The 24,616-nt window shown below is 37.6% G+C and overlaps 3 protein-coding genes and 1 long non-coding RNA gene across 6 annotated transcripts; 1 reads left to right on the plus strand and 3 right to left on the minus strand.

The window, feature by feature from the left end:
• Positions 1-1,241: 1,241 nt before the first annotated feature.
• Positions 1,242-3,470, minus strand: LOC122078697. Its single transcript, XM_042644794.1, has 2 exons — positions 1,899-3,470; positions 1,242-1,775 (listed from the first exon to the last, which is right to left on the minus strand). Exon 1 carries the CDS (start codon positions 3,323-3,325, stop codon positions 1,907-1,909), a length of 1,419 nt encoding a protein of 472 aa, XP_042500728.1. The 5' UTR covers positions 3,326-3,470; the 3' UTR covers positions 1,242-1,775; positions 1,899-1,906.
• A 2,636-nt stretch (positions 3,471-6,106) lies between these two features.
• LOC122079133 (iron-sulfur assembly protein IscA-like 1, mitochondrial) lies at positions 6,107-16,856 on the minus strand. The gene is made up of 3 exons (XM_042645388.1): positions 16,592-16,856; positions 6,982-7,099; positions 6,107-6,730 (listed from the first exon to the last, which is right to left on the minus strand). The coding sequence occupies exons 1-3, from the start codon at positions 16,779-16,781 to the stop codon at positions 6,625-6,627; spliced, it is 414 nt and encodes a 137-aa protein (XP_042501322.1). The 5' UTR covers positions 16,782-16,856; the 3' UTR covers positions 6,107-6,624.
• Positions 16,857-20,328: 3,472 nt separating this feature from the next.
• Positions 20,329-21,346, minus strand: LOC122079280. Of its 2 annotated transcripts, none has more exons than XR_006140391.1 (4): positions 21,040-21,346; positions 20,831-20,940; positions 20,638-20,724; positions 20,329-20,376 (listed from the first exon to the last, which is right to left on the minus strand). It is a non-coding gene; the product is annotated as an uncharacterized LOC122079280 (long non-coding RNA). The 2 variants fall into 2 exon arrangements; XR_006140392.1 differs by having other exon boundaries at positions 20,348-20,381.
• Positions 21,347-22,223: 877 nt separating this feature from the next.
• On the plus strand, positions 22,224-24,013 carry LOC122079279 (UDP-glycosyltransferase 74B1). Of its 2 annotated transcripts, XM_042645626.1 has the most exons (3): positions 22,224-22,922; positions 23,039-23,811; positions 23,853-24,013. In XM_042645626.1, exons 1-2 carry the CDS (start codon positions 22,263-22,265, stop codon positions 23,804-23,806), a joined length of 1,428 nt encoding a protein of 475 aa, XP_042501560.1. In that variant the 5' UTR covers positions 22,224-22,262; the 3' UTR covers positions 23,807-23,811; positions 23,853-24,013. The 2 variants fall into 2 exon arrangements, with proteins under 2 accessions (XP_042501560.1, XP_042501559.1); XM_042645625.1 differs by having other exon boundaries at positions 23,039-24,013.
• The last annotated feature ends 603 nt before the right edge of the window (positions 24,014-24,616 follow it).

The raw sequence follows: 24,616 nt of genomic DNA on the forward strand, positions 1-24,616 counted from the left end.
AATCCCACCCTAATAGCTCCGAATAAATCAAATACATGCATTAAGATACTAAGGTTTCTTATTCCACAACAACAAAAGCACTTTTTCATTCATATACTAGGCTGCGTTTGGCAGTCATTCAGCTCCAGAAACGACGTTTCGTGTAAAAAACAGAGTTTTAGTTTTTGTGTCAAAATGGTGTTTGGCAAACCTATATCTAGAACGATTACCTTAATTGTTCACTTTTTTTTATATTTGAAACACAACTGAAATGATGAAACAAGGTTTTGTTATTACATCATTTTATGTTTCTAATGTTTTTTTCTCCTCTTTTCGTTCCACATAGATCGAAAAACACCAAGTTGACTCCAAACGCTTTATTCCATTTTTTTTGTTCCCATAGAACAAAAGAAGCATTTTTCTGGGTGACTACTAAACACAACCTAGGAGATTTCACTTGGAAAATAAAAATGTTCCATACAACTAAAGACTTTTTAAATGACAGTTCTCTCCTCCTAAGGATGTCATCCACATAGTCTCTCTCTCTCCCTCCCTAACAAACCAAACGTTTCCTACCCAAAAAAAAAAACAAACAAACAAACCAAACGTCAAGAAAACCACTATATTTATGAAATGAGAGTTTTCTCTTATGGAATGTGAAATATTGGCCTGCTCCCTAAAAGAAAAAAAAATGGCATTTTTACGAAAAAAAATTTATGCACTCTCATTGACCCCATATTGTAGGACATTTCCCCTAAGAGAAATCATACAAAATTTTATGGTTTTGTTTTCTATCCAGACAAACAAGGCCTGAGAGATATTTTTTTTTTTTTTTTTTTTTTTTTTAAGGTTAGAAAGGTGTATTTGAATGATAAGAGAATGTGGAGAGACACACGTAGTATGTGATGAGAGGACGTGCGCTGAAATATGCACACTTACGCTGTAGCAGTCTTTTTCCCATATAAAATAACTAGATATATATATATATATATATTTTTTTTGTATTTTTAAATTGCCGCACTACCACAGAAATAGTGCCACTTAGATAAACTATGCTTGGATAGAACCAACCCCCTCTAGTGTGGGTGAGATACCAATGAGATAATAATAATAAATAATAAATAATAATAATTCAAGTCTTCGTTTGCTTGTAAATGCTTGTAGCTTGGTTGGTGGAAATTGCCAACCGACCTGGCACCTGGCACATGGCACATGCTCTAGTCAAACATTACTATATCTACACAAAAAAATTTGCACTTCACTTCATCCAAACAACAAAAAAAAATAGTTTTTTATTCATCTCCTTGTCACATCTTTAACTCTCTTATACCTTTTCCCATAGATTGATTACCTGTAATTAAATCCATTCCCACCATTATACCTAGATGTAAAGAAGGAGGGAGGGACAGCTGGCCCGGTAGACTCTATCTATAGATTCTAGAGAGATAAAGACATAGACGGTCAAGCAATAAAGACTGGATCATATAACCCATTAATTAATGGCAATTTCTACTTTTTATTAAATACATATTGAGAGATTCCATTATAGTTCAAAGGACAAAAGGACAAAAGGACAAAAGGACAAAAGGGGAGCAGCATCAGAGATGGGACTACTCACTGGACACCGGCATGCAGAAACCAGAAGCATTATGCACCATACTATTACTCTCCACCAGTGAGAAGACTCAAAACAATGATCCCCTCCACCAGACTACCACCATAATTCAAAAATTTTCAAATCAACAAGCATATCTTGGGTTAATTGGAGAAGAAGCAGAGGAAACCAATGATCAAATCTGAAAGAAAAAATAAATGAAGATAGAAAAACTAAGAATCAATCAAACTAGAAGTTCTTTTGTATTTTGTTGCAGGGAAAAGGAAATTTTGTTTTGGGTGGAGAGGTGTACAGTACAACTAACCAGTTTAATTATACCCGGACAGACAACAGAGAAGGAATGGCCGAGAGGTTAGGAGTGGTTTCATTGCTGGCCGTTGTTGTGGTGGTGGTGGTGATGCCGCCGCTGGTGGAGGAAGCTTTGCTTGGCGTCGTAACCTGCTGCATGTCTCGTCTAGTACCGTCGTCCTTGTCGTCAGGCTTAGCAGTAGTGGTAGTAGGTCTGGTGAAAGCTCTCATGGGGCTAGCAAAAGCCCAGCCCCAGCTTTTATTTCGACTGTGAGGTGGTCCTCCTGTGGCTACTACCACTGCTGCTGCCGACGAAGATTGTTGCCAATACGAGGAAGAGAATCCTCCGAAGATGCCACCGCATTTGACCCTCTCCTTCATACGCTGAGCCTCGTCGGCAGCAGCTGTGCCGGCTCGATGGTGGTGATGATGATGATGGACGCTTTTGGGTTTTGTTTCCCTCTGTGATTCCACCCTCCTCAGGGTACAGTCACCGAATCCAGTCGAGATTCTCTCGAGGAAGTCACCGGAGAAGCTCCTGCTACCACATCCGACAGATCTGGATCTGGCAACCTTGCGGCCAAACGAGGAGGACGAGGTGTGGCTGCTGTTAGGGCTTTCGTCATCGTCCGCATAATCTCCCCTCATCCTCATCGTCGAAGAAGACTCTACCACCCCCTTGTCCCTTGCTGCTGCTACTGCTACTGCCACTGCCGATGTTGCTGATTGGGCGGTGATTGTGGTGGTGGTGGTGTTGGTTGGATGGATGGTGGGCTTGGATTCACCATTTTCCCTGTTGCTTCTTCTTCTTCTTCTAGTACTGGAGACGTTAAAGAAGGACCACAATTTTTTCTTCCTTGGGCTGTATTCATTGGCGTCAAAGAACTGCCGCCTGGTTACAGAGGACGATTTGCTTCTTTCGAGTACAAGATTGGCATTAGAACTAGACGCCATCGCCATCTTCTTGGCTTTATCATTCTGGTGTGACAGAAAGGGAATCATCCACCCTCGCCTCGAATGATGGAGATCATAATGATGACCACCAGAGTAATCGTTATGGTTATTGTTGATACAGTTATTGCTGTTGTTGATGGTAGTGGTGGTGAAAGATGTTGACAATTGAGGAGGAACTAAAAAGGAGAGGGAAAGCGAGGAAGAGGAACTAGCAACGCCACCACCGCCGCCCTCAGATCTGAAAGAAGGCGACGACGAAGAAGAGGAGGGGACGACGGGGAAGGAGGTAGGAGTTGATTTGGAAGAAGAGGAGATAAGCTTACCAAGTTTTTCTTGTAGACAAAAGGCACAGATCCCACCGGGGTTGTTCCTGTAAGGATGGTCGTTGCATTGCATCCCCTCTCCCATATCATCTACTACAACGCCGCCATCGCCACCGCCACCGCCGGCGGCTCCCTTCTCCGCCTTATCCACCACCATCATCATCATTACATTCCACAGCCCAGCCAGTAGTTTCTCTCTCTAGTTTTTTCTCCTTCTCTTTCTCTTTCTCTTGTGTGCGACTGGGATGGAAAACGGAAGAGGTGAGAGAGAGACCGTACTTGAAGAAGCGCAGTCAGGTGATGACATGTGTTTATTTGGTTCCATAAATGAGAGTTCCATGTGAGTGCATCCAAAGGGTATTTATATAAACTAAAGACAAATGTCATCTCCTATCACCATCCATCACGTGGGAAACTATAAAATATTCATAATGCACCCGGTTAAGTAGGATTAATCATTAATTAAACTCTAAATTTTGAAATCTTTAAGCTGTTCTTGTTCATCTCTTCCTGGATGATTAACAAATTAGGTGCAAAGATCTCTAATCACCATGAAATATTATGCCAGATTCAAAGGCTGGGCCGCACGAGTCACATGGAGTATCCTTTTTTTTTTTTAAATTGAAATATTGAGTTCCTAATTGTTATTAGGAGCATTTTTCTTCACCCATGTTCAAGGTAGAAGGGGTTCAGATGGCGTGCATACTGCAGAGGGGAAAAAAGTTTCGCTGCTACCAAGAGCCAGGATAATGGAATCCTGGGGGTATGGGTGGAAAATACGCTCTTAGGATGAAATTTTCTAATTCACCCTTGAGATTCCATTTCTTTGGCTACTATAACTCTATAAGTTTCATCCATGCATACGGTATCGAAGAATAGTGATTATCGAGACTTTGTATGGTGAGTATGGAAAAAGATACTCCCTAGTCTCTAGGACGCTCAGTGAGGAATCCGATGACTGGAGGTGCTTGAGAGGAGTGTGTCCATGTGTTTGGGGGTGCATGTCTGGGTCGTCCCAACCATCGGATGCCTCATTGGTGTCCCAATAGTTGGAGAGGATTTGGATCCAGTACTTACAGAGGGTATTTAGGAAATAGTGATTATCGAGACTTCGTATAGTAGTCCGAGGCATAATCAAGGGATTCAGCTCCTCTCCTAAGCGGTGATCATCCAAGTCTAGCCTATAGTTACATGGGCGATCGCCATGTGTCCAAGCAACAATCCAACTGCTTCCAGTGCCTCTTTCTCTGCGCCTTGTTGAGCATTGTTGGATTGTCTCCCAAAAACATGGCAATCGCCCAGGTAGTTATGGGCCGACCTGATGATCACCAGAGGAATCATATCTGCATCTATAACCCTTGATGAGTGTATTTTTCCTTCACCTATGGTGTAGGAAAAAAAATTTCCATTGTTTTATGGTTAGCTTTGGAGGCTTGAATTGAGAACTCCTGTGTAGGATGGGCTTAGCATGCCACAGTTTCACCAACTGCATTAGAGAATAGTAGTTTAAGAATATTCATTTCACTTGGGATTCCTTTTCAAGCTGCCAGCGCGGAGATCCCCGCACGCTTATCTTATTTCAAGTGGTCAAGAAATAGGATTCATCATTCATGTAAGCAATTGTTTATAGGTTGATGGTAGTGGTTTGATTTCATTCAAAAGATAAGATTTGATTTAAGTTATGGATTAAAAAAACTTATGTCAGTAGCTCTTGGACAGCCAAGGTTTCTAAGCCTTCATCCCTTGTCCGCTCTAGAAGGAAACTATTCTATTCCATGAATACACAACTTTCCATGTTAGCAAGGGCTCTAGAAACAGGTCCGGATCCCTCCTTTAGTCCCCATGGATGGTGTGGGATAGGGTGAAGTGGTTACCTGCACGGAAGAAGAATCTTTCTCAAACGGAATCCGGAGAAGCGCTTGAGGCTACGAGGCAAGTTGTCTATTAACGCAGGTATGTGAAAAGGAGAAAGTAGAACTAACAATAACTAATTCACAAGCATCCGTTTAAATAGGCATTGGAGATTCCATATGGGGAAGAAGATGTTGGATTTATTTATCCATTAAATCCAATTTAAATTATTGAACTAAATATAATTTGCAATGATCTAATTGTGATTGGTTGTCCCAAGTTTAGACCTTAGACTGTTCACAACTAATGATAAAATTGGGAATTTTGTTCATATGATTGTCACATTTTATATTTTAGGGATGTAATTCCAAAGTACAAATGCAAGTATTATATTGTTGTGTATCGAAAATTCAACACTTGAGAATCTTGTATGGATCACTGTTACATGTTTGGGAAACCAAATTCTTTGCAATTGTACATTTAGGTCCCAAACTTGAGAGATCCTTACCGTTGTGGACAAATATTGTAACTTTTGATGCATCAATGGTTTAGGTAGTCAAGCAACCTTACGCTTCTATTCGGCGTCACACCCCTGAAACCGAAGGCCTAGAGTATCTTGCAAGGCCTGCAACAAGCACTGGCCAAAGGGTTTTGGAGAAAAGGTTTGGATAAGGAATGTTGAGGGAGTTTGATGGATAACTCAATAAAACCAAAAAGATTTGTCTGAAAATGGTCTACAACTGCTGCACCTGTGCAGTGAGCATCGAGTGGCTAAGAGCCCTTTGGGACACGTGCCCAAGTGCTCTCCAGACCATTGCAGAGGATGTGAACTCATAGGTTATCTTTAAGAGGGATAATCATTGATGTTGTAATCAACTTTCTATTTGACTAAACCTTTTAGTTTGCTCATCACAAAAAATGATCAAGAATAAAAAAGTTGAAAAGCTTCACTTCAACTATGGCACAAAAAGATTGAACCTTCTTTTTATATGTAGGAGAAAGGGGGACATCACCAAAAAGTTGAAAACCATCATTCTAAATGACCCACATCCAATTTACAGGTTGTTGTGTTCCTTTGCTTTAAGATTCAAAACTAAATTCTAAATGTACAGTTCTTTATTCATTTGAGATGTTCTTTCTAACTAAATGTAAAAGAAAAGTTCACTGCTGCTGAATCCTTAAGTAGGCCGGCTAGCAACATCCTGTACCAGATATCATCTTAAGGAAGCAGAAAGTTCCCCCAAAAGCGTCCAGTTTTGAACTGCAAGCTTCAGCCAAAGTCATTTTTTTATTCCAGATCCATCTCTGCAACCATCATTTTGGTTGCTAGTATCCTTCCAATTCTACTTATAATACAGATGTTCAAATTAACTGTACATGTTAGAAAAAAAAAAAAAAAAAAACTCTACTCCTACAGCTTTTCGACAGTATAAATAATTTTTTAGTTGTGTTAACCTGTCAGAAGAATAAAAAATTATTGTGGAACTCCGCGTTAGTAGGTGCACAAAAACCACAATCACAATGATGCCTCAGCTCTTGATCCTTTTGGCCCTCCCATGGAGATGACCCAATGGTGTTCAAAACTTAATCAGAGGTTCATAACTTAAACTGCCATTAAACACCACCCCTCTTGGCAGCTTCAGCATTGTTAGTAGTCATAAAGGATTCTCCACACCCACATTGCCCTTTGGAGTTCGGATTGATAAATATAAACTCAGACCTGTAACCAAGAAAAAAGTTCTTAAAATGGAAAAATATGGGAGGAGTCCACAGAATTATAAAAAGCAAAGTATACACAGGCAAAACAACATCCTCTAAATGGGCTTATATATTTCACCAAATAAGAAAAAAGGGGGGGGGGGGGGGGGTGGCATATATAAATGTACGCTGATTATTATAAAGGTGATATATTAACATTGTTGCAGAAGGAAAGGTCTACTCGCTGATAAAAGACAGTGATGGACTGCTTACTTGAGTTTGTCATCTACAAAATCCATTTTGGTCCCAATGACATGCATGAGTGCTTTTGGATCAATCAATATCTTGACTCCTTTGTCCTCCACCAATTCATCAAACTTCCCTTTCTCATCTGCATAATTGAAGGTATTGGGATGTTAACATTCAGGTATATGACAGGCCTTGCTCACAAAAATATTGTAGCCTTACTATTCCTTGGTTGACATTCATACAGCCAAACCAGTAGCATCAGTTGAAGCACCAAGAGGGCCAAACTATTAAAAGAACTACTGCCAAAAATTGGTATGAATATGGAAATCCATCATACTATTCTACCTATTTTTACTTCCAATAACATTCTATAATTGTATCAATTCTAGCATAATAATGGTGACTTTCTCTCCATACTGCATTTATTCACATTTAATACTAATATGCATATAATCAGTAGTATGAATCTGAAATAGCCATTTATCTTTTCAGGAGAGATGGTGTCCAGGCCAGTAAATGTGACAACTGTCACTGAAAGGCTTAGAATAATTGATTATGGATGGATTTGTCTTTTCCTCCAGTAGCATCAGGAATTTGAAAGTCAATTTGGTTGTTTGGTCCTAGTTTCTTTAGGATTTTAGGGTTATAATTTTCCTAGTCTCTTAAGACATGAGCTATGCTCTTTTCACTATATGATTGATCCAATAAGTGGTTTTGAGTTGTATTAGGATGACGCACGTTATAGATACAGTAACAGTGAGAGACTCTTACTTGGCTCAATAATTTGAAATCAAGGACCTTCGACCCTTGAAATACTTCTAAGGGATTGAAGTGTTGCGATCACATAAGGAAATAAATATCTGTCAAAGGAAGTTTGTGCTGGAATTGTTAAAAGAGAGGAATGTTGGGTTGTAAACATGCACACTCTCTTATTGAGAAAAATCACATGTTGGGAGAAGACTGTGGTCCACATCTTATAGATGCAAGAAGTACTAGAGATTAGTGGGGAAGCTAATCTATCTCTCTTTGACTTGCCCAAATACCAGCTACACGATTGGGGTGGGGAGTCAGTTTATGCATGCTCCCAAAAGTGGGCACTTGGATGTTGTATACTGCATCCACACTCCTCATGTATTCGAAGTCCATCCCCAGGAAAAGAGCTATTATATGCTAGGCACAGCCATTTGAAAATAGGATAAAAGGCTACAATGATGCTGATTGGGATGGTTCAGCTTTTGACAGACGCTCCACATCAAGCTATTGCACATTTTTGGGTGGTGACCTGGTCACACGGAAGAGCAAACAGCCTGTTGTGGCTGGATTAAATGCAAAGGCAGAGGCTACAGCTCATGGGGTTTGTGAACTCCTATGGTTTAGAAGGCTGGTTCAAGAGTTGTGGTTTAATACTGAGGCGGTTCTATTGTGATAACAAGTTTGCTATTAGTTAGCTCCCAATCTTGTGCAACATGACGAGACCAAGAATATTGACGTGGACCAACACTTCATTAAGAAGATTGACTCTAGCTATTTCTACACTCCTTTTGTGAGTATATTTAAATAATTGGTTGGCATCTTTACCCAAAGGGCTCATCTCCTACCAGTTAAGTATCCTTTTATGCAAGTTAGGAATGTATGTGATGTGGATCTAGAGTTCAATAACCCGTTTTGGATCGCTTGTGGGCCCACCCAAAGACTTGAACAACTCAAGGAATATAAAAAATGGAAAGTTGTAATTTCTGTAACAATTCAGCACATAATAAATGGTAGACAAGAAGTGGTGGCAATACTGTAATTTAACAGAAGTTAAAACCATAAGAGAAGGAACAGACAAGTTGGTGCCTTGGTGGTAAGATACGAAAGGGGAAGGGCAGTCTTGGAATAGGAAACAAAATAAGGACATAAGAATAAAGGGAAAAGAGGAGGGTAATATGGAAAGTAAGGGTAGGAATTAATAAAATCCAAGAAAGGGAGAAGTATCGTTGTCTTCATCCTCTAGCACAAACCAGAGGCAGAAAATCAGGTGAGATTTCTCCTACACCACTAACCTGATTCCCATGAAATTTCAGTCAAAGAATCAAACTTCAAAATCCTCCTGAATCCTACTAATATCAGATCCAATAAGAAACATATTCTATTAATGAGTGGCCGAAACAGATCTGGCAAAAGGGTCTCAGAACCAGATCTGATTTCTGATGTTGCTCACAATAGGGAGGCCGAATTGGGTAGGGGAATCTACTAATTGAATCTCCCAGGGAAAGGAGCTCCTTCAACCCTAATCGCAAGGAGAAACGAGAGGAGAAGAGCGAGAGATAATGAAGGCCAGGAGATGGTCTGCTGTTACTGCATGAAATAGAGAAGGAACAGAAATAGAAAAGAGAAGAAGAGAATATCAGAGAGAAGAGGGGGTCACACAACCTACTGCTCTCTTACCAGCATGGCAATTATAACAACTCAAATCAATTCAATTCATCAAATCCATCTCTTGTGTTGAATACAAGCTGTATTTAAAGAAGAAATTAAAGACTCATAATTAAGGAAATCCTAATCCTTAACTAAAACTAAAACTAAAATGAGCCCTAACTTAGACTCAAAACTCTTTAAACGCTTAGCCTATTAAAACTAAAAATAGAAAATTACAAGATAAATACAATACTAAAAATCTAAATAAATCATTAAACGAAGACATCCTACTGAATGCAAATACCCAATTGGACCCGGTTCATCTTAGTCTAAATTGTCATAAGGGTGGGTCAATCTGGTTCAGCCACGAATCTCCATCAGTAATTCATTATGATATTTATTCTCCATAATGTAACACTAGAATCACAAGTGATCTTAATCTCAGGCGGGATCTCAAAATCTGGCTGAATAGGGAGAAATTATAGAAATCACAAACTGTGGCTTGCTGCATCAGTAGATGAAGGTCCTATATGGGTGTAACTGAAAATTAAGAGGTTGTATGTGTGTGTCTCTGATCAGCAATCTTGGAGGCCTTCAAGTCTTCAAGCAATCTTCTAATAGCTCTCAATACACTCTCACAAAGGATAAAACAGAATAAGAAAGAAGAAAAGAGAATTTGATGGTGGGGTTGAGAAGGGGAAGAAGAATTAGTGAATGGGCATATCACCCCTTAAGTTTTGGGCATCTCACCCTCTCAGGTAATAGCTATCTCAGCCATGAGTAAACACTCAAATTCATAAACTTCAGTTTCCTCTTTTTCATTATGATCAATGGGTTTTAAATAGCCTTACAAAACAAAGAAATAACAAAAAAAGAAACTAATGGACTGATTCTAATTTCATAAATTGACTTAAGAAATAACTTCTAATTACCTTGCCTCACATATAAAAAGGAAACTACTAACTTACTTGACCACTAAGCTAGCCAAATAGGAAACAAAGTACAAACTAAAAAAGGAAACAAATCTTCCTAAGTTACAAAGCTTGCTTGCCATGATAAAACAAAAAAAAAAAAAAAAAATAGAAACTAATATCTAATATCCTAACAAGTGCTGGCAGCATCTTTCCCAAGCCAGCTGTTAATATTGGACCCCAGTTACTGTTCACGTGAACAGTACCTGCGCGAACAGTAACAGCAAGTTGGCTGATCCGATTGGAGAAAATTAAGGCTGGTCCGATATGAGAAACTGAACCAGATCTGAACCAGAATTGGGCCAGCATTGAACTCTCTTTTTGACAGCTCGATCTATATCACTCCAGCTTGAGGGGGAAGTGTTGTAACAATGGTACTTTGGGTACCATAGTTGTCAAGGCATCACTTAGGCGTCCAGACGGCCTAGTTATCATTTAAGTAAATGATTTTATTTTTATTGTTTTATCTACTTAAGATATTATTCATAAATAAGCAAAAATCTCCCTATTTGAATCCAATAAAATAATAAAAATAGTTTAAAAATAACCTCCCCCCCACGTCCAAGAACAAAAACTAAATTTTTGGTCATACTAGCGATTTTCAACTTTCAAATGCTGGGCTTTTCTCAATTCTAAAAATTTCATAAATCTCATTATGGTAAAACATTGTTAAAAACAAAAAATCCAGTAAAGTAATCTTATGTTTGATATCCATAGAAATATTTTCAGGCGATTTTAAAAGTATTCACATTCTTTGTAATAAGTTTGACTAGAACATAATTTTGTCATTAAAATTCAGATTCAAGTATTCTTAGACTTGTTGAGAAGCTGGTTTTGTGCTCTACCTAATACAAAATGTTTCATGTAAAAATAAAATCATTTGACCTGTCAAACTTATTATTGAATAAGAACATTTCTCTAAATGTCAATTTTTTATGACTTAATGTGACTTAATGTTGATTTTTTATGATGATGTGGCTTAATGTTGATCTCTAATGACTTGATGTGGATTAACGTTATTTTTTATAAAGGAAGGTATATGTAGCATACTAAATAATATTAGAAAAGAAGAAAAATAAAAAATAACACTCGCCTTAAGGCGGGAAACTTGTCTAAGCACTTAGGCAGTCCTCCAACGACTTGGTTAGACCTGTACTGGGTTATTATCATTTTAGTTACCTTGTATTGTGTTTATATGCTTTTATCTTTAACCTACTGAGGGAGATGTATGTAATTTTCAATATCTCCAAGTTAGTAAATCAAAATAGGGGAGAGACATTCTACTCTCCCTATATGATTGGACTCATCTCACTCTTCTTTTCTTTTCTCCTTCCTCTGACCTCTTCTCTTCTCTTCTCTTTTCTCTTCTTATCTTGATCCTTGATTACTTTCAACTTCACCTTCCACGTGAATGTTGGTTAACCCAGCCTTCAGCACCACTACAAACCCAACTTTCTCACAGTATTAAGAAATAGAATTATGTTCTTAATATAGTACTTTCTAGTTTCCTCTATAAATGTCATATTAGACCTTGGATAGAAAAATAAAAACTAGATGCAACCAAAGAAGGTAGTGTAACAAAGAAAAGCAGAACTTATGTTCCTCCTCCTCCCCCCTTCACACATCAATGCATTAAATTGTAACAACTAGAATGTTAGAATTCAATTCCTACGTCATATTTGTGAGGCTTATGCTCCATGCCCTCGACTAGAATGCTATAATATCATTTTATTATTCTATTTGAGGCTTTTTTAATCTTATGCTTATAATTCTGCAAATCGGGAATTGGATTTAAGATCTTCAACATCAGTTTATATTGCTGTGTTTGCTCGGTATTTAATTTGTCATATTGGGTATATTGTTTCAGTTTCCTATAAGCTGAGTCTATTATCTCAGCTTTGTGAGTTCGACAGAGGAATTTCAGATTTGGTTTCAGGCTGTTATTCTGGTTAGGATTATTTATGAAGCAGTGACCAAGGAGGAGGTCTGAAATATTGATTTGAATATCCCAGTTCAAAGGAGGCGCTTCAGGTACAGTTTCTGCAGGCTGCATTTGATTATTTTATGATAAGCTGAATTGTGTCAAGTTCACCCTACAGAAGATTGTTCAGTTGCATGCATGGGGCTGATATCAGGTTATGAAACTGATTAGAAGTTTGTGAATTGATTTGTGGAGTTGTTACAACTTGTCTGAGAAGGTGTTCACAGGTTGAAAACAGAGAATTAAATCAGGAATGCAGCAATTCTAAATTTTTCTTTGTCGTCTGAATGTAAATTTACTCTTGGGCTATGGGTAGACAATATGTATTAGGTTTTCATCGTAAACCTATCATCACTATTGTTGCTCTGTAAACACTATTACGTGAGCGCATGACAAGGTAATCGAGGTTGTTGCTCCAAACACAGTGGGTGTTTTGTTGAACTGTGTAAAGGGCCGTTGCTCCTCACTAGTGGGTGCTAGTGAAATTACGTTACAGTATTGTGCAAATGCAACAGGCCACCTCTCGAGTCGGTGCTCGAGTGGTCACTACACCATGGACGTAACCTTTGGGTGAACCACGTAAAATTGTTGTGTGCTTGTGGTTTGTGCTTTATACTTTTCAGGCAGTGTTTGATGAGAGTGCACTTGAGACACCTTGTGAGGGATGGTTTTCAACCCCCCTCCACCAACTCAGTGATACATTAGGTATAACAAGACAAACTGCAAAACAGGTCCAACATTATTATAGGGTAGTTACTCCAGGATTGTCTAGTAGACCTAAACAAGAGCATGCAGAATCCGTTGAGCCTACCTTTACTGATGTTGAGCTTCAAATTGCTGTTCTTCAAAAGAGAAGCAGATTTCCTGCTGCTAAAAATTTAATTTAAAAAACAATTTCTATTTGAAACAACATGAGCCAAACAAGGAACAGTTTTTGAAACTTCAGTCAGAAAACAGGAAGAAATCTTCACAAGCAATATTTTGATTTTATGGTCACAAGAAAATTTAATGTCCAATTTTCAAATGGCTATTTTGGTCTTGTAAAATAAGCAAAAAATATTTCCTAAAAAGGAGGAATTTTTAAATGTCACAGAAAGCCCTTTCCAAACCTAGACCACTAAAGATGGTAAAAATTTGCAAGCGATTCACCCACCTGAAATAGGTTTAGATACTAAAGGCATAAAAGCTGCTCCTTATAAGAGTGAATCTAAAAGGACAGACTGACCCATCATAATAAATAGCATAAATCGTGTAATCGAACAGACTAACCATTCAAATTTGTACTGACAATCCCTCAGAACACAAACAACAGGGATCGAGAGTCACCTTAATCCGAGCCCCAAGTGGAAAAGGTTAAATAATCCATTATACTGAGGAAGAAATCACGAATCTTGAAAATATTTTCAGATCTGAGTAAAATGAGCAGAATCCTATGAAGATAAATAAAAACTCATATGGCAAAAGAATTGTGCCCATAGCACCTACTAAAATGTATTACACTAAGGCTACATCCATATATTTGCAATTCAAAAGATAATATTTATAATTTTACCCAGTATGATGGTGGATCAATTGTTTAGCGGAATGTTGATAGGATGTGAAAATACCAGATAGTAAGCATATGATGATGTATGCTACAGCCTCAAAAAGTAATCGTCATAGAGATCCCGATATAGCTACAGCCATAATAAGTGGTTTCAGAGGCCAGCTTAGAGCTTGGTGGGATTTTTATTTAAGTGATCAAAGCTAAGGCCCAAACTATAGGTGCTACAAGGCATTATACTGTATGAAAACAAGGATACTCTCATTTATACCATTACCCTACACTTTGTTGGGAGTACAGAGATACAAGCCGATAGAACAAGGCAATTACTTAAAACTTGCGTCATCCTACGCTCTCCCATTTTAAATGGTTCAAGAATGTATTCTTATCTAAGGTTCTTACCACAATTAATGAAGATTTTTGGAAAGAAAAGTTCTTATCAGGACTGCCAGCCCTATTTGCGCAAAAGGTAAGAAGTTGGCTCCAGAGCAAGCATAATAGCCAAATCCCATATTTTATTTACACTTATGGCAAACAAGCTGTGGAAGTCTGCCCTAAAGGCATATCCTTCTGTATGACTAAAAACTTAGAAAAAAAATTAGATAGAGAAAAAATGACAGGAAAAAGAGAGTTGGAAGATTTCTGTGAGCAGTTTGACTATACAATAGCACCAAATCCAACTTCCGAGAAAAAGAAGGGACGAGATAAGGCATTATAAGAACAAGTGTAGGACACAAAAATGAAAATTAATGTGCTAAATATAGATGAAGGATTAAATAACAACTTTACCAAGTACCAATAGATAGTTCAGAAGAATCGTAAGGATCTGAAGAAGGTCTGTTACAAATAGCTCCCATCAAGGATGAAGGACTTCTAAGTTTGTCCGTGTTAAATAATTATAAATCCTCTTATATCCCTTGTTCTACTAATCTATCAAGTGCCCTGAAATTTCTGGTTAATTACCAAATTGAAATTGCCTACTTATAATTGGGCTATATTTCTTTGGGTGGGCCATAGTGATTCATATCAGATATTTTGGAACCCCATATTGCACTAATTTAGTATCAGAGTACAACCTGACCATGGATCCCTACATTCTCAAGACCAGACTTCGTCTATGAGAGGCAAAGAGAAAATTTCATCTACCTGTCTATAGTGGAGATATTATCAAAGACCAACAAAATTATCCATGAATCTGAAAATGAATTTTTTTTTTTCTACTTATTTTCATGGTGCTTATTGTGACTTGTGAGGTGTTTGATTCTTTGAAACACACCATCAAAATTGGTCAAAAATGGTTGGAAGCTTGACAGGGTGTTCTCGATTCTGAGGCAATGTTTGTATATTAAAGCCCTTTCATCCACAAAGCAACTTTGTTTTGAAAGGGTTGCAACATAACTCCTTAAAGCTGTCTGGAGTGACACCCACAATGCAGCCTTAGGATAAGCTGAAAGAAGACAGTGCAATCTCTCAACCCACAGAAGCAGAAAAGCAAAGAATAGACGGCTCCCTAAACACATGTTCATGATTGATGGTAATCATGAATATGAGAAGACAAAATTTCTGATTCCACCACAGATCTTTGAAGAGAAAGCTCCACGACTTGAAGACTACATTCATAATGTCCGTGTGCTGGAAAAAAATTATTATTTCTCCATTACGGGTGTGATTTGAATTAGATTGATAGGGCTAAAAGATCCAAGGGTAGACCTAAAACGACTCTAGGAGAAGTGGTGACGAAAGACATGCATAGCTTACGGCTAGAAACAAGTATGGCTTTGGATAGAGCTAACTGGAGAAAAAAAAGATCCATGTAGGCGACAACATATGGTTGGGATAAGGCTCAGTTGAGTTGAGTTGAATAATTTAAGTACCTAAAGTTATCACAACTATTATCAAGATTTCCCATTTACACTGGATGAAATAATTTCATTTTGGCTTAGTGTGTGTGTTTGTGCAAAAGTAGTGGCCCAAACAAAATTATCTCAAATTATGATACAGGAAGAAATGATTCCTTTTTTCTCGTTTTAATTAACATCTTGATCGTGGTCCCATCTTAGATGATCATGAACTGTGTTTAAAATTCGTATAATAATAAAATCCACGACACTAACATATGCAGCATGAAAACAACCTGTGCCCTAACTTTGGATCTGAATTCTGAACCCCAAATCTATCTGACTTGTAAGTACAAGACAATCAATTCAGAACAAAGGTAACAACCCAAGAACCAGGAATATAAAGGTAACAAAAAAACCCTAAAGGCCTAAACACTCTGGTACAACAAAGAAGAAAATTTGAAATCGACATATTCAATCATATACCAGAAATAAACTAAGATAAAAGTGCATCCATATGGCAGACTTGATGTAGCAATTGACAATGAACAAAAATCCAGAAAAACAAAAAAAAAAAAATAACGGATTTTCCTCCTTTTTGTGGTCTAACGTCAGGCACCACATATTTTCATCAACTACTAAACATTTCACAATGGGCAAACTTGATATTCTAGAAATTAAACAGAAATGAGATGCCGGCATTTGCACTTATCCAGGGAAAAAAAAGAAAAAACTTATAATGGGTTTCCCTCTTTTTTGTGTGTTCTACCATCTAGGCATCATAAATTTTCATTAACTAGTAAAAAATATCATAACTGGAATGGAACATTTGATGCCAAAAATTGAAATTCCAAAATTAAACAGAATCTATGCGTGGCCGTGATCGAGAAGAGATTGGAACCTGCATAATTGAGGGTGTAGGATAAGCCGTTGCAACCACGAGCCTTGACACCAAGCTTGAGGAATGGGCGCTGGCGCTGTTGTAGCAGATGACGTATTCTAGAAGCTGCGGCGTCCGTTAGGGTGAGTGCTTCTCGTCGTACGGCAGGGCCGACCTTCGCTGCTCCCGCCGCGAGGATTGAAGAAGCCATCTCCTCTTCTCTCTCTCTCTCTCTCTCTCTCTCTCTCTCTTCTATGGGACGTTCTTTGTTGGATACTCCACGCGCGTTTGATTGTTCTGGGAAATTCTGGTTCAGTTATGAGGAAAAAGTAAACGTTTAGGCACCATTTGGTATTGTTTCTGGTCCAGAAACTCTGTTTCTTGTCGAAGACGGAAATTTCAGTTTCTGTGTCAAAATGTCATTTTTAAATGATTTAAGGCTGTTTGGTGAATCTGTTTCTATGACAGTTTTAGAACAAAAAAATGACAGTTTTGCTGTTTGGTAATGCTTGTTTCAGAAACGTTTTTTTTTTTTTTTTTATCTCTTTTCTTTTCTTTTAAGTCAATAATTACATAAATAACTTTAAAATACTATAAGCATACAAATCCTTTGGGACAACAAAGTGATTACATACCAACTAAAAAAACATGGTTTCGAAATGATGAATAAAATACAGAACTAACAATGTCTTGTCCAAGTTAATTATTACATAATTTCCCAAATTTTCACTTTTTGTCCAAGTCTAAAGACTTGAATGCATGGAGGATGTATTTCATCTTATTTGTTTGGTCCTCTAGTCCTTTAAGTGTCATTTCTAGATATCCTTTCATGTACTCGTTCGAAATGGACGGTGGTGTGGATGATGTTGATGTTGAGCTTTCTGAACATAATGTATGTTGTATGGTAGAGATATGTGTTTCATCTTTCAACCATACAAACATACCACATCCACGTTTATCAGCCTATATCAAATAATAGATGTGATTAGGGTCGTTGAAATTTAACATCGAATTAAAAAAAAAATCTAAAATTATCTATAGGTATAGATCAATCGTAGAAATAAATTACCCCAGTTGAATTTGGGCAACATAGAAAATATTGTCCCTTGTTTGGATCTTTCGTCGCATTTCGTACTTTACATTGACCTTTGCCACATCTACATAGATGTAGTTGGTCCACCCACATGAAAAAATTACATGAATCTTGACACTTGAAAAATTCTCTTCCAATATTTTTACCCGACTTGGTTGTATATTTACCACAACTCTTCCCGCAAATTTCACAATTTACTATTATGAGTGGAGGCATAGAAGAAGTCATCTATAACAGTAATTTAAATATCAAAGAAGTTAATATAGCATCCAAATATATGACATTCATAATAATATATCAAATTGTACCACATACATAAACGTAACATAAAACAAGTACTACATCACTTGAAACATCAATTTAGGTTTTCAGTTTTGTCAAAATAGTTATCGGTTTTAGTTTTTAACTAGTTCTGACATCCTTTATTGTCTAGCCATTGCATTTGTAATTCTTAACCTAGTGGCATTCATCTCTTTTGCCCTATTTCGTTGACTAGATTGTGCTATAGAATGATCAACAAAATCTTCATGTGGCGGATTTAAGTCATCTTCTGCAACTTTTAAATCATCACTCATCCCCACGAATTTAGTATCAGCAATATGTTCTTCTCGAATATAGTTGTGTAGCCCACAACATTCCAGTACGATTGATGCCTGAGCTTTCACTGGGAACTGGTGCATTAGCCTTAAAATTTGAAATTTGTTCTTCAATACCCCAAATGTACGTTCAATGACATTACGAAGTGATGAATGTCTATAATTGAAAAACTCTTTTGCTAGTCTTGGGGAACTTCTACGCCCTTTGTAGTCCGGTAGATGGTATCTCTCACCCCTAAATGGTGTCAAAAATCCAGATTGGCTAGCATACCCAGAGTCGACAACATAATACTTTCCTACAGACAAAAAATAATATACTTTATTATGTATACACTCAAATGAAAATCTAATATACTAGTATAAAGTTAAAACCTAGAGGTGGATGTGGAAAACTCAATCGAGGATCACTCTTTGTTTGTTCAAGTACTCGACAATCATTTGCACTACCTTCCCATCCCGCATACACATATGTGAATCGCATGTCAAATAGACATATACACATCACATTTTGAGTTGTGATCCACTTCCGATTCCTATATCAAGTTTGATCTTCTCTTGGAACTATCGCATGGATGTGAGTACCATCTATGACGCCAATACAGTGCTATGACATATAGTGACAATTAAATGGTCACTACATATAAGAATATATATATTCATATATTTAATTATAAACATGTATCATATTAACAGATTTCCCTTCAAAAAATGATAGTATTTCGGGTTCTGTGCAATCTCTGTCGGCATCATACTGACGTCTGACGGTCTGATTTTTTCCTTAACAAGGCGTTGCATTGCAATCAAGACAACATTGAATGTTCGACTAACTATTTCTCCGGAGTGGTTGAAATGACTTTGGGTGTCCCTATTATTTGAACCCTTCCCAACAATCCATGAGACCATGAGAAGTAAGTAGAATGACCCATGAATTCCTTCCCCAAGGTGATTCTCTATGTCCAATATTCTAGAACCCCACCTTCCCCTTGTACCTATAATTTTTTTATAGCATCGGTTCTATTCAATCCACAAGGTATTCTAAGTAGCCAATAGACCTTTATTTCATGCTTAGAAGTAAGGAATTATTCCTTTTCAAAGTTGAGTTACAGACAATATAACATGAATACTTGGTGAGTAGGTTATGAATTATATGAGTTGTGAATCAGAAGGTAGATAATTTCATCTTCATCAAACACAACTCACTTGACTATCAAAAGCAGAAGAAAAAGAAACAAATATCAAACCTGATCGATCACCAATTCATTGAAGTTAAATAATTCAAGGAACAAGCAATACCAAGTAGGTATGACTATTGAATTATGCAAACTACAAAGTTTTCATGAAATCTCTCCATAAGGAAAAAAAGTATAAAATGTAAGCAGTTGGTTAGCTTGACTGACTTGCACCAAGTGAAAATGAAAGGAGAAGCTAATGAAAAAGAGTAAAACCACAAATAGAGAAAAAGAAGAAGATATGATTTAGGGGAACTAACAAAGATATTATACATGGAGGTAATAAATAGATGAGAGGGAGAAAGAACAACCCAAGAGAGAGAGAGAGAGAGAACCTTGTGATTAGAAAACAAACACCACAAGACCCAACAATATTCTCATTCGTCGTAAGAAACTGGTTGTTGGGTGTATTCTCAATGAAATGATAATGCAAATGAGTGAAAGAGATGAAAAAAATGAATGAATATCTATTAGGAAATAAAATATATCACATGGCCATAACCAAATGGGACACATTAACAAATGTCTAGAGTCTGGAAGTGTAACAGTATAGGGGAAATAAATTCATTGAAATCCAACAACAAATGAACCTAATCTGATATCCAACAACAAAATACATGGGGATAGCATAAAGGAACCTTATTCTGATATCCAACAACAAAATGATCATGCAATAGGTATAATCCTTAAATCCAGATTGAACCAAGACACTAGAATGGAGAAAAATTTCACAGAAAATATGAAATGTATCAATCCAAATACATAAACCAGTTATCAGAGATACGAGCACACAACCGATCAAACCACAATGAAGAGATCATAGTGAACCAAGGACATGTACCTGATTCTCAGGTGAAGAAGTCAACAAATGTGGGCAAAGGAGTGTCTCTGTGCTACGTGACAAAAAAAAAAATTCAATGAATTGTGCTCTGTTTGCTAGTGATTTCACCCTCTCCCTCCTCACTCTGCTCTCTCTCTCTCTCTCTCTCTCTCTCTCTCTCTCTCTCTCTCTCTCTCTCTCTCTCTATCTTCCTTTTAGAGTTTTCTCATCAAGAATAAGAAATCCGATTGGAATAGATGGAAAATAACCTAAATATGCAGCCAAATGAAGCACAAAGCTTAATAAAAAAAATTCCAGTAGGACTTTACCTGCTCTGCGATTTGGGGACATTACCTATGTCTTCCCTCTATGATTGATTTCACAGGGCTAAAGAGGAAAATGTATGTATACCTGATCTGCGATTAGAGAATGAGAAGAAAGAGAATAGGTTTAGAAGACAAGAAGAAAAAATTTGAGAGGTTTTAAAGGTTGATTTTAGGGTTAAGAACAAATTTCACTTACAAAATATGAAGCTCTAAACTCATAATCGATATCGAACGCTAGAATCTGGAATCCCTCATAGGTGGTCAAAAAAACCCCAAAAAAATTGGCCCCTTCACCTACTCTGTGCTCTGTAATTACAGTAGAAGAAGACGCAAGAGAAGATGTTAGAAGAGAAGAAGAAGAAAGAGGTTAGAAGACAAGAAGAAGAAACAACGAAGCGGCTTTACCTGCACTGGCGATTTCACAACTCTATCGCTGAAATTTGGCTCTAAACTCGATCTCTATCGCTGGAATCTGGAATCCATCATCGAAGGTTCAAAAACCCTTTATCTACTCTGATACTACAGTAGAAGAAGACGAAAGTGAAGAGGTTAGAAGAGAAGAAAGAAGAAGCTAGAAGAGAAGGAGAAGGAGAACGAAGAGGTACTTGCACTGGCGAAGAAGAAATTGCTTTCATATTCGTCCTCTCTCTGTGCATTCCTTGTTTTATCGGGAACGAAAGCTTCAAATTCTTTTAATTTGAAACGAAACACCCCCGACGGAATGACTCTTGGGTGTTTCGTCAAATCCAACCATTTTCGTTTTTTTTTCCAACTTTTTGTTCTAAAAAAACCGAAACACCACAAACATGAACCAAACACAAGATTCGGTTTTTTTGTTCTAATAGAACGAAAAACGAAAAAAACGTTCTTAAAGAACGATACCAAACGGTACCTACCTTTTGTTGTTTTTCAATTCTTGTTTCCACCATTTTTTTCCTTTCACTTTTTGTTTCAAAAAAAATGAAATACCATAAATGTACCGAATGCTTTATTCATTTTTTTCGTTCCAATAAAATGAAAAAAACTCCAAAAATGTTTTTCTAGAACGTTACCAAACGCAGCCTTAAATGAATTTTTTTGTCTTGAGCTATTTCACCAGACCTTCTAATGGGTAACTGCACCGACAAAAACTCAATAATAACCTCTACTTTAAATCACAATTTTGATACCTACAATCCAATCCTACGGGCGAAAAGATATTTCTATAATGGGAACAAAAACGATTCCCACAATAAAATTGAGAAAGTGATTGTTTAAATGGAAACGAATGGTAATGAAAACAAATCAAAGATCCCTTCGAAAGAGTCCAAATTTGCATCTAAACGAATAGTTTAACCCTCCAAGAAAAATCGATTTCCAAATCCCAATTCCAATTGAAGTGCCGTGATGGAAGAGGTACCATGGATGGCATTCGTCATATGTCATCATTTTCATAGCGTCACCACTGATGAATTTAGGAGAAATCTGGAATGCCGTCTCTCTTACCTTTCAATGGGCTTCCACAGAATTGGGGTCCCACAGCTTCAGTGGAGCAACTTTCGCGTAGCTTCTGCAACCCCATGCAAGTATAAATAGGGTGGCTAATGGCCAATGGACAACCCATCTCAGATTGAAGCAAGAAACCGGAAATGGGGAGAGAGCAGGAAGAGCAAGTCCGGGGAGGTCATGTGGTGGTGATGCCATATCCAAGTCAAGGTCACATAAACCCACTTCTCCAATTTGCCAAACGCTTAGTCTCAAAAGGGCTCAAAGCCACAATAGCCACCACCCATTATACTGTCAAGTCTATTTACGCCACCAATATTGGCGTCGAAGCCATCTCCGATGGATACGACGAGGGTGGGTTTCCTCTCGCCCCTGATACGGGTACCTACCTCACGGCATTCAAGACCTGCGGGTCTAAAACCCTGAGTGAACTCATCAGGAAATTTGAAACCACAGCCTCCCCTGTTACCTGTGTTATATATGACGCTTTCCTTCCATGGGCACTTGATGTTGCCAAACAACACGGCATTTGTGGAGCTTCGTTCTTCACTAACTCTGCCACCGTCACCTGCTTATTCCATCGCATTCATAAAGGCCTCCATACTTTGCCTATTAAGATTGAAGATACACCTCTCTCCATACCTGGACTTCACAAATTGGACTACCCTGATTTACCTGGTTTTGTCAAATCCCCTGATTCCTATCCTGCTTATTTAGCTATGAAACTGAGTCAATTTCATAATCTTCACCAAGCTGATTGGATCTTCGGAAACACTTTTGACGATTTGGAGTTGCAACTCCCGGTAATTTTTGTTTTTAAACTTCGATTTTAATTCCTCTGTTTTTGTTTTTATAAGAACTCTGTTTTTTACTTTGAAGTTCTGAATTTTCTGATCGTCTTCTACTTATTTGATTAAAGGCTGCAGAAGGGGTATGTGAGCTATGGAGAGGAACATTGATTGGGCCGATGATCCCATCAGCTTACCTGGACGGGCAAATAGAGGGTGACAGAGGATATGGAGCTAGTCTCTGGAAGCCATTAGACCACAAATGCAAGAAATGGCTTGAACAAAAACCAGCTGGTTCTGTGGCCTATGTATCATTTGGAAGCTTGGTCGCATTAACTCCAAAACAAATGGAAGAAATTGCTTGGGGACTTAAGGAGAGTGGTCGCCATTTCTTATGGGTGGTGAAGGAATCTGAGCGTGAGAAATTGCCTCAAGGTTTCATTGAAGCAACTGAAGAGAAAGGGTTAGTAGTGACTTGGTGCCAACAACTAGAGTTGCTAGCACACAAAGCAATAGGCTGCTTTGTAACACATTGTGGATGGAATTCAACACTGGAGGCTCTGTGTCTTGGTGTGCCAATGGTGGGAGTGCCCAAGTTTGCAGATCAATACACGAATGCTAAGTTTATTGAGAACGTTTGGGGTGTGGGTGTGAGAGCTAAGGAGGAAGATGATAAGGGGACTGTGGGGAGAGAAGAACTTCAGTTGCGTTTAAGAGAAGTAATGGATGGAAAGAGAAGTCAGGAGATGAGAAGGAATGCTGATAAGTGGAGGGAGTTGGCCAAGAAAGCAGTTTCTAAAGGTGGAAGTTCAGATAACAATATTAATGAATTTGTTGCACAAGTTTGCAGTGATGGGAAGAAGAGAGTCGAGGAAGAGAAGCACATGAATGGATTTTAGGTTAATTAGATGTTTACTGAGACCAGACTCCAACAGTATTCTTGGCTTAATTCTTTCTTGAATGGTCTGATAAAGGCTGTTTTTGTCGACATTTTCTTTTTCTTGAGTCATAGTTTCCCCGTTAATTGGTCAATGTATGGTCAAGGTCTTTCATTGATGGTTAGTTAGACAATTTCTATTCTATAATAGAATTTCAATTTCTTCTAACACACAAAGAGAGAGAGAGAGAGAGAGAGAGAGAGAGAGAACACCCATATTGCTCATATTGGTCAATGTTGATACCGGCATGGATTAACTATATCAAATCGTAGTAGATCGATTTTAAGTTAAAAAAAAAAAAAAAAAAAAAAGAAGAAGAAACACCACTCATTTGCTGTGTTTGGTAGCCGTGTTTGGTAGCCAAGAGAAGAAAAGAAAAAAGTACAATTTTTGTATTTTTTTCCTTGGGTTAAAATTTTTTCTTTGCACTTGGTATGTTTTCACCCATGAAAAGATTCACCTTTTCAAATTCAAAATTTTCCTTGAGAATTGTGAAATTTTCTTTTGTTCCCCCAAAAATTTTCTTATCAAAAGCACAAGAAAACATGAAAAAATATGAAAACATAATAAAACAAAAAATGAATGATTACACAATGATTTCCTATGTGTCTATCTCTCTCTTAAAATTCAAATTTTTTTGAATATTTTTCTTTTATTTTATTTTCTTCTCTTGGTAACCAAACATACATACTCTTTTTATTTTTTCACCATTTCTTCTCTTCTTTTCTTTTCTTTTCTTTTCTTCTCTTGGCTATCAAACATAGCCTTAGT

Source organism: Macadamia integrifolia, chromosome 5 (assembly GCF_013358625.1).
Source record: "Macadamia integrifolia cultivar HAES 741 chromosome 5, SCU_Mint_v3, whole genome shotgun sequence".
NCBI classification, from domain to species: Eukaryota; Viridiplantae; Streptophyta; class Magnoliopsida; order Proteales; family Proteaceae; genus Macadamia; species Macadamia integrifolia.

Bases quoted from the DNA above. Each gene is read 5' to 3' on its own strand.
- LOC122079279 (XM_042645625.1), top strand. From the start codon at position 22,263: ATGGGGAGAGAGCAGGAAGAGCAAGTCCGGGGAGGTCATGTGGTGGTG. The intron at 22,923-23,038 runs GTAATTTTTGTT...ATTTGATTAAAG, and splicing joins ATTTGGAGTTGCAACTCCCG to GCTGCAGAAGGGGTATGTGA.
- LOC122078697 (XM_042644794.1), bottom strand. From the start codon at position 3,325: ATGATGATGATGGTGGTGGATAAGGCGGAGAAGGGAGCCGCCGGCGGT.
- LOC122079133 (XM_042645388.1), bottom strand. From the start codon at position 16,781: ATGGCTTCTTCAATCCTCGCGGCGGGAGCAGCGAAGGTCGGCCCTGCC. The intron at 7,100-16,591 runs GTTCCAATCTCT...TCAATTATGCAG, and splicing joins CTACACCCTCAATTATGCAG to ATGAGAAAGGGAAGTTTGAT. The intron at 6,731-6,981 runs GTAAGCAGTCCA...TCTTGGTTACAG, and splicing joins TTTGTAGATGACAAACTCAA to GTCTGAGTTTATATTTATCA.